This window comes from Nematolebias whitei, chromosome 22 (genome assembly GCF_014905685.2).
Source record: "Nematolebias whitei isolate Nwh7 chromosome 22, NemWhi1, whole genome shotgun sequence".
In the NCBI taxonomy this organism is placed as follows: Eukaryota; Metazoa; Chordata; class Actinopteri; order Cyprinodontiformes; family Rivulidae; genus Nematolebias; species Nematolebias whitei.
The window spans coordinates 31128610-31137030 of NC_056519.1; the positions used below are offsets into that span (position 1 = coordinate 31128610).

At 44.0% G+C, this 8421-nt stretch overlaps 1 protein-coding gene across 1 annotated transcript; it reads right to left on the reverse strand.

The window, feature by feature from the left end:
* Nucleotides 1–1076: 1076 nt before the first annotated feature.
* LOC119428132 (patatin-like phospholipase domain-containing protein 2) lies at nucleotides 1077–3288 on the reverse strand (the record flags this gene model as incomplete). Its single annotated transcript, XM_037695768.1, is given in 2 exon segments — nucleotides 1077–1323; nucleotides 3181–3288. Coding segments are annotated over 2 exon segments (355 nt in total), but the record flags the coding sequence as incomplete, so codon positions are not given.
* Between the last annotated feature and the right edge of the window lie 5133 nt (nucleotides 3289–8421).

The window sequence follows — 8421 nt, forward strand, 5'->3', positions numbered from 1 at the left end:
CACCATACGTGACAGACTGTTTAAACAATGAACAGAGGAGGACGTTTCTTTGTTTAATTTATATTTATGTAATGCACTTGATAACTTTCCATTTTGAACAGTGGAGGATAGAAAATGTGAACGCACGTTAGGAAGACCGTTTTTATGACCTGTGCACCACATGTAAACCTAGCGTGGGACTAGATACAACGTGGCTCCGATTAGCTTAGCTTCATGGCTGCTAGCAGCTGCACTAAATAAAACTGTTTACTTAGATTCTTGGGGGTGGACAATGCTAAAAAATGATCATCCATTATATCGGTTATCGGCGGTCACCTTCCCGCCCAATAGCGGTATCGACGATAGACAAAATTTCCATATTGATCGGGCTCTAGTGGAGACAAAAGGAACGCCGGCATGTAAACAGCTACGTCTAACAACACTGAGAGAAGAATCTGATATTTGTTATATTATTTTGAGTCAATATCAGAAAGAAGTCAGAGTTCAAACAATGTTTCAGTTAACAAAAAAACAAGTCCTCCTTTTTAAAGAGGTCCCCTGTGATGTCACTTCCTGTTTGACTTTGGCTGCACCACGTTCAAAAGAAAATATGCCAGTTACGTGACAAAATGGGTAAAATCATGTGAATTAGGGGATGGTCCCAGGAGATTTGGATTATATTATATAATAATTAAAATGTATTATTAATGTAATACATACAACTGAAAACAAATTGACCCTGTGTATTTTTGTTAAGTGCCCATGTGATTTGGTTTTCGTGTGATTTAGTGCTTTTCTAACATTAAAATAATGTTTTGGGGTCAAACTTGTGAAAAATGCACCATAAGACACCTGCAGAAGTCACACTTCTGTAAGAAGTCGTCATCATGACTCAGAGACAGACCAATGAGAACACACACGTAGTTCAAAATATATTATATATGTGCAAATTTACAACAGACAGCCATTTTGGTTCTGTACATGAGGAACAAGTGATGAAACACTTTCATGCAATGAGTTGCACCAAGTGTTCCTGAAGGCTCATGGACATGTAAGAGCTGCAGCTCTCTTAAAGGAGCCGCAGGAACCACATCCTGTTAAAGAGCAGGTTCTGAGCGGTCTTCCTGCAGTGCGGGCCGTTCATCCTGTGAGCCGACGAAAAAGCAGACGTGTTGTGGGGAGGACGGGGCCATGAGAGGAGGGCAGGAGGTCGGTTTGGGAACCTGCCAGAAGCTGCTGTGAAGGTCAAACGAGGACATAGCTGGAAGGATGTCGCTCTGCGCGGACGCTTGGATCTCTGAAGGCAGCGGGGGCACACTCAAACACTTCCTCAAAGATGGCTCGCTGGAAAAACACAGAACAAGATTGTTCAAAAGCATTTCAATCAAGGCTGCATCCATCCATCCATCCATCATCCATCCATCATCCATCATCCATCCATCATCCATCCAAAACAAAACTTGTTCAAAAAGATTTCATCCAAGACTGCATCCATCCATCATCCAACATCCATCCATCCATCCAAAAGAAGTCTTGTTCAAAAAGATTTCATTCAACACTGCATCCATCATCCATCCATCCATCCATATATCCATCCATCCATCCATCCATCCATCCATCCATCCTTAGTCTTTGTTCTATTTTGTTGCCTTACAAGATGGAATTCAAATGAATATTTTATTAATTTAATTGTCTAATTCTCAAAAATAAACCATTAATAAAGGTAAAAGTGGTAAAAACAACTCATTCTAAAATGTTCTAAAAACATGAAACTGAAAAAGGTGTGTGTGTGTTGGTATTCAGCATCCACAGCTCATACTTCTGCATCAGTTCCAGCATGAAGTCTGTTCAAGTCCCTCTCCAGGATCTTGGTCCATCTAACCTGGACTTCTTGGTACCATCAAAGTGTTCAGCTCCTTCAAGTTGGATAAGATTCTCAGTTGGGCTTTGACTGAACCATTACAGGACCATTAACTGGTCCTGCTCAGACCAGCACATTGTTGCTTCAGCTGTGTGTTTCAGGTGAGCGTCCTACTGGAAGGTGAACCAAAGAAGTCCATCCTGTTAACTTAGATCTTTTTTTGGTGTCACTCTTCGTTGAAGCCCATCTCTGTGCAGCTCTACGTGGTCCTTTGGACAGATCCTGCTCCATCAGGGTCATTGTTGGCCTCCTGGCTGTTTCTCTGATTGATGCTCATCATACCTGCTCCATGGGTTTTGGTCCATGACCTTATGGATCCTTATGGAGACGGGTGCCGTGAGGCGTCCAGTGCGGTAACGCAAGCGAACCAAGAGAAGCTGGCGAAGCTCCGGGGAGAGTTCTCTTTGCTTTGTGAAGGCAGGACTCCCTGGAATGTGCTCGCCCTGAGAGAGGGGCCCTCGCCCTGGAAAGCGTTGTGGTTCCAACGGTGTCCGGTGAGCTCTCGCTGGCCCTTGAAAATCCGGGAGAGACGGTTGTAATCTCAAGCCGGGCCGTACCCATATCTACAGCACGTCTCCAAGAAGAACAGCCTCTGGTGTTAGAAGAAGGGAGATAAGGGAAGTCGACAAGGCAGAGCCATATGAGATGGTTTGGCTCTAAGGGCCGGGTCGGTTGGACTGGGGTGCGAAGCGGGGCTGGACACGCTCCACGACTGGAGGAGCAGCCCCCTGGTCCCCCTGGTCCATGAGCAGGGGAGTGGTGGTGCAGAGGTTAGACAAGGTGAGCCTGTGATCGCAAGATTTTCGATTCAACTTCCGAGACCGACAACATCAAAATGTGGGTGGACAAGGTGAAGCACTCACACCTGCCTCCACCCTCACTTGCCCCACTCTGGGCCCTTGAGCAAGGCTCTTAACCCCCACTATCTGCTCCCAATCAGGTCTCTCTTGAAAATGAGTGCTCGTGACTCAGTGAGACTAGGTGTCTAAATGAAGGTTCAATAAATCAAAAAGAAATGATGGTGGCAGGTTTGTGAGGTCTCAGGTGGATCCTACTCAGTAATGATGGAGCTTCTGAAGGTAAATACGTGAACCAGCACCACTTTTTCAGCTTATATATATTTTTAAAACGGGCTTTTTCCTCAATGGACTACTTTAATCTGGACTATTTTTTTTTAAATATTAGCTTTTTTCAAATTCAAAGAAAATTTATATTTTAAAAAGCAACAACATAGAAAGATAGTAAAACTAGTAGTTGTTTGCAAACCAATCATTTTTCACCTGTTGTAGCTGTCTGGCTTTGCCTTCCAGGCCTGTCGGTACACGTCGCCTGCCACACCAAACAGCCAGCGCACATCAGCAGGCACCTCTGGGATCCACTCCACAAACCTGGGCAGCAGAAAGCAAGTTTGATCCACATGAGGAGTTTGGTCATGATTTGGGTTCTTGTTTTGTTAAACTGTAGAGATTAATTCCCCCCCCCCAACACACACACACGTTGTGGAGAAGAGGGAGAGTAGAAAATGCCCTGTCTGTCCATCTGTACATGTTGTGAGCATAACTTTTCAAGTGGGTGAGTTACAAACTTCCACTTTGCTGATTAGCGCTTTCGGTCTAAAGTAACTTTAAGTCTTACACAACCGTATCTTCTGTCATACACGTCGCACCGCCCTATAAGTTGCATCAGGCCAGATATGTCTAATAAAGTGGAAAAATCCATAAATATGTTACTTCGTCGTATACGTCGCATCTCTTATGCATCACCACTGACAACCCAGAAATGTGGGCCGGTGTTGTGCCAAAAATCGATTGGCCATATGGTGGCCGCGGGAGCGTGCACGAGAGGACTTTAACAAGAATTTAACGAGATTAACACTTAAAAACAATTATTTGTTTACTCAGAATTATAGCAAAGGTGTGTCTCAGTCTAACTTTTACTTAACAAATGCACTTTGACGGTCAAATCAACTGCATTTCAAAACCCGATTCGCGGCTGTGGGAGCACGACTCACTGTGCATTTCTTCTAAATTTAACAAGATAAGCACCTAAAAATACCGTACTTTTCGGCCTATAAGTCGCAGTTTCTGCATAATTTACAAGCCCTGCGACTTATAGACAAAAGCATCATATTTATGGACTTTCCCCCCATATTTATAAACCATTTTTTGGCTGAGATATGACTGTTTCCATTCATTCTGACTGAAAAAAAAGCAGTACCACTTTCAGCCACTTGATGGCAGCAGAGTAGTAATAGTAGTATGGCATGTTGTTGTATCATGTAATAGGAAAACGTGGCTATAATGACAAATTCAACAAAGTTCAAGACAAAAACAACTGGACTTTATTTATTATACTTCACTTTATATTTTATTGTTTTTGTTTCTTGAACTCTTTTGAATTGACCATGTCCTGGATGACTGAGAATCTTGACCAGCTATTAATGACTCAATTGGCCTGCCATAGCCTCACCACGTTCATTCTGCTCGTTGCTTGGAACCATCAAAACAGATGCACCAGCCCGGTGAAATGCAGCTAATTTGACCATTAAAGTGCATTTATTAAACAAATGTTAGACTGAGACACACCTTTGCTATAATTTCGAGCAAACAAATAATTTTTTTAGGTGGTTATCTTGTTGAATTTTAAAGAAATGTAGCAGCTGCCCCAGCTGTACATGCCTGCTTTGCATCACTGGGGGAAAAAAAAACAACTATTTTTTAAAATTCAGCTGATTTGACCATAAAAGTGCATTTATGAAATAAATGTTACACTGAGACACATATTTACTATACTTTCGAGCAAACAAATAATTGTTTTGAAGCGTTTATTTTGGTAAATGTGCACAGCGACTCGTCACGTGCACACGTTTACTTCCGTGTATCAGGTTTTGAAATGCAGCTGATTTGCCCGTCAAAGTACATATTATTAAGCAAACGTTAGATTGATACACACGTTTAATACAATTTTGAGCAAACAAATGATTGTTTTGAGGCGTTAATCCTGTTAAAATCTTGTTAGAGTCCTCCCGTGCACGCTCCTGCGGCCGCCATTTGGCAGCCAATTGGTTTTTGGCACAACACCGGCCCACATTTCCGGGTTCGGCCCACATTTCTGGGTTGTCAGAAGCGGCCTTGGGGAAGGGAGGGGTGAGGAAACAGACAAAGCATCTTTGTTTTCCTAAACATGCCAGGAGGAGTTGAGATAAGTCTGCCGTCAAGGCCACAATTTTGGGTCAGGCAGAACTCATGAATTGCTGTTTCTGCCTTTTAAAAGTCTTGCTGGTATATATTCTCTGATGGAAACTCTAAACGGCCAAATTGATTCCTTACGCCGAAAGTCGAGCTCACAGCTTCTCCAAGATTATTCCCACCTTCATGTGTGCTGCTAGAGTTTTCACAATCCTGATAACAGCTGCTCCAGCTCTGACGCAGCTTCACATAATTCAATCTGAGTGCTGCCAAGCTTTGACACATCCACACAAATTTGTAGACAATCCCAATTTCACCAACCCAAACAGCAAAAAAAAACAGTTGCCATCATGAATCCGATTTGTTTCCGTCGAGGTAAAGAGGGTCCTCCTTACCCTGACACCTGTCGGGAGAAGTTGATCAATTTTGTTAAGACCAGCTGATCAAAATCCTTCAAATTAGGAAGGTATGCAGGAAAAAAAGAGGCTCTTTAAGGGTTCACAAGACCAAAGAGAGCAAGCAGGGAAGCGGGGTGAGATGGAGCACAGGAGGACACGTCTGACTTCACTGGAGCACAGAGAGAAAAAAAATATATATAATAGATGCGACGTATACGGCGAGATGACATATTTATGGATTTTTCCACTTTATTAGACAAATATTTACTGATGTGACTTATAGAGTGGAGCGACGTGTACGGCGGAAAATATGGTAATTATTTGTTTGCTTGAAATTATATCAAAGGTGTGTCTCAGTTGAACTTTTACATAATAAATGCACATCAGTGGTCAAATCAGTTTCATTTCGCTGGGGCAGCGCAGTGAAATGAAGCTGATTTGACGGTTGCTCCAGCCATGACCCCGGAGCTGGACGAAGGTGGCAGGCTATGACAAGCCGAATGTGTCATTAATAGCCACGTTTACCTATTACATGACACAACGGCATGCCATAATACTTAAGTTTATCCCAAGATGGTGCCGGTGTGTAGGGCTTGCCGTCCCTCGCTCTCTGTTTTTCTTCTATTTTTGTTATTTTTACAATGCTTTGTGCAGTGTACTGAATCATATTTGCAGTATGATCGTCGGGCACTTTTGGAGCTCTGAACGGAAATGCCAGCGGAGTTTTTGTACAGTGGTCAGCACTCTCCTCCGTTTCTGTCTGAGACTCCTGCATTTCTTGTACGTGACCCTGGCCTTTTTCCCTGGAGGAAACGTCGCAGACGTCGTGGGAAGCGTGCAGGGTTTTTGGTGAAACTAAGGCACCGTGTGGATTATTCTGTCAAGAGTTATGGGGCTCGCTCTGGCTCTGATCATCGCCTCTCTGACCCGTGGTGCTTCAGGGACCCAGCTGCTGGCCAGCTACCTGCGTGCTCAGTCCATGTAAACAACTGGAGTTGTTTACCTGCGCAGCGCACAAGCCGACCAGGAGGTGCTGTTCTTCAAAATCTGCGGCCGCTGGCACGCGCTCCCCCCACCACGGATGTGTTGGCGTTGGACTCTATCAGGATGTGTTTGATCAACACAAGATCTGTTTCCAAGACTTTTATCCTCAATGACTTTTTTTTAAAGATGAGGAGTTGGATTTTCTCTACGTCACAGAATCTTGGATATCTGATGGTGAGTCTAGCGCCTTGGTGGAATTATTACCTCCAGACTGTCTGTGTTTTAATGCCCCGCGGCCATCAGGCCGGCGCGGTGGTGGATTATTAACAGTCTTTAAACCAAACTTTGACTATAAATAGTTGGCCATCTCGGTTTCTCGCTCCAGCTTCAAGCTAAGCACCTTTGAACTCGGACATTCTCCTCCAGTTTTGTGCACACTCGTCTACCACCCCCCTCGATCCAAGGACTTCATAAGTGAATTATCTGACTTTTTGGCTGATATCACACCGAGATACAATCATGTTTTGATTATTGAGGATTTTAATATGCACGTGTGTTGTCAGGAGAAGCCTTTAGTGAAGGACTTTATAGATTTACTGGACTCTTTTAATTAACTCAGCAGGTAAATGGTCCCAAACAAGAGCATGGACACACACTGGACCTTGTTTTAACACGCAATGTTTCTGTTTGTAATTTGGAAATCGGTGACAATGTTTTTTCAGATCACATGCCTGTATTGTTTGACTTCACCCCCATGTCCTACTGCTAAGCCGTGCACTCTGGCACGTACCACACGCACCATTAACCGGTTCACTGCTGCTCGTTTCACTGAAGCTTTTAACTCTGAGAGGATCGAACAGCTCTCGGTGTCTCTTACCACCGAGGAGCTAACCTCTCAGTTCAACTCAGACTGTTTAAATGTTCTGGACCATGCTGCTCCCATTAAAACCAGAAAAACAAGACTTAGATCTGAACCTTGGCTTAATGACATCACTCAAGCCTTTAGACAGACGTGTAGGAGGGCAGAACGCAGGTGGAGGCAAGACCGGCTGCAGGTTTCTTTTCAAATGTTAAGGGAGAGTTGGCATCCTTATCAGAAAGCAGTTAAAGCTGCTAAATCTAAATTCTTCCCTGATTTAATTGTCTCCAACTCCCACAACCCCCGAGCTCTTTTTTCCACCCTGAACTCAGTTCTACACCTCTGAACCTTCACCTCTGGAAGCCTCAACTGAACTGTGTGAGAACTTCCTTCATTTCTTCTTAGAAAAAGTTGCAAACACCCGGGCACTAATTTCTCCACCAGCTCACGATCCTTCCATCCCAACTCAATGTGCAGCAGTATTTGACCACTTTGAGCCAATCTCTTTGTCTTCTCTGGAGCAGGTAATGTGCAGCATGAATCCATCTGGTTCCCCCTTTTGATGTGGTCCCCCCTCGACTACTAAAGGAGTTTTTTTTTCTACTCTGGGCCCTTCTATTCTTGCTATTGTGAATAGCAGTTTATCCTCAGGTGTGGTGCCAAAAACTTAAACATGCTGCTGTCCAGCCTCTCCTGAAAAAACCCAACCACGACCCCTCAGTCGTGTCCAACTTCCACCCTGTCTCCAGACTCCCATTCACCTCTACACTACTGGAAAAAATTGTGGAGTCTCAGTTGAAGTGCTTCTTGGAGGATCACGCTATCGAGTTATTCCAATCTGGCTTCAAATCTCTCCACAGCACTGAAACTGTTCTACTGAGGGTTTTTAACATTTTCCTAGCCACTGATGCAGGTGATTCTGTGCTGCTTGTCCTATTGGACCTTACATCTGCTTTCGACACCATCGACCATGGGATCCTCATTTCTAGGCTAGTGCAGTGGGTGGGCATCACAGGGTCTGTCTCTCTGACAGAACCTTTTGTGTCAGTATCAAAGATTTCAGTTCAGCATCGGCAGCACTTCAGTGGGGGG